The 636-nt window shown below is 31.8% G+C and overlaps 1 protein-coding gene across 1 annotated transcript in view; it reads right to left on the minus strand.

Annotated features, from left to right (window-relative positions):
- STXBP3 (syntaxin binding protein 3) overlaps positions 1 to 448 on the minus strand; it is a 58753-nt gene extending 58305 nt beyond the window's left edge. The window contains exon 1 of the mRNA XM_012648502.1: positions 370 to 448. Within this exon, the coding sequence (XP_012503956.1) occupies positions 370 to 448 (79 nt within the window). The remainder of the gene's footprint in view (positions 1 to 369) is intronic.
- Positions 449 to 636: the final 188 nt, after the last annotated feature.

Here is a 636-nt window from a genome sequence, read left to right on the forward strand (position 1 = left end):
ATAAGTCTTAATATCCATTTTAGAGTAATACACGAAAACCACAATCAAAACACTGAGGCAAATCTAGTGTATCAATATATAAACCTGTCATATATCTAAAAAATTCAAAAAACAACCTCAACAAGGCAATTGACTTAGTCTTGGTTGGGGGCGCTTATTTGTAAGTGTCAGCTGAAGAAAAAAAAGCCGACAGAGGTTATTCTGGAGATTCAGAAAAAAGAAGAATAGCAAATCTAATTGTTGTGGCTAAAGTCATAAAATAAAACACAAACTCCTCAGAAACACAATTACTAACTAAAATTTCTTAATACTTCAAGCCTCCCCAATCACAATAAAAAAGTTTTCATCACGAAAATTAGTAACACTTACCAGTTATACCTTCCTCTAGAAGATCTGTCATTTTGCAACAGGATGCCAAAAGCTTGGTGGTAAACTCATCTAAAAGCATTATCTTAAAACAAATACAAATTAAGAATAAGCATCTGATTACCAAGTATAAGCATCTGATTACCAAGAATTTACAAAAGGTAGAATTCTATCCATTAAACCCATTCAACCTTATAAACCTTTTATAACATAAAACATCAGGAGAGTAGGCAAAAATTTGCACAAATGACCTAAATGACTGTGAACTAA

Source organism: Propithecus coquereli, unplaced genomic scaffold, assembly GCF_000956105.1.
Source record: "Propithecus coquereli isolate 6110/MARCELLA unplaced genomic scaffold, Pcoq_1.0 Scaffold289, whole genome shotgun sequence".
Classification (NCBI taxonomy): Eukaryota; Metazoa; Chordata; class Mammalia; order Primates; family Indriidae; genus Propithecus; species Propithecus coquereli.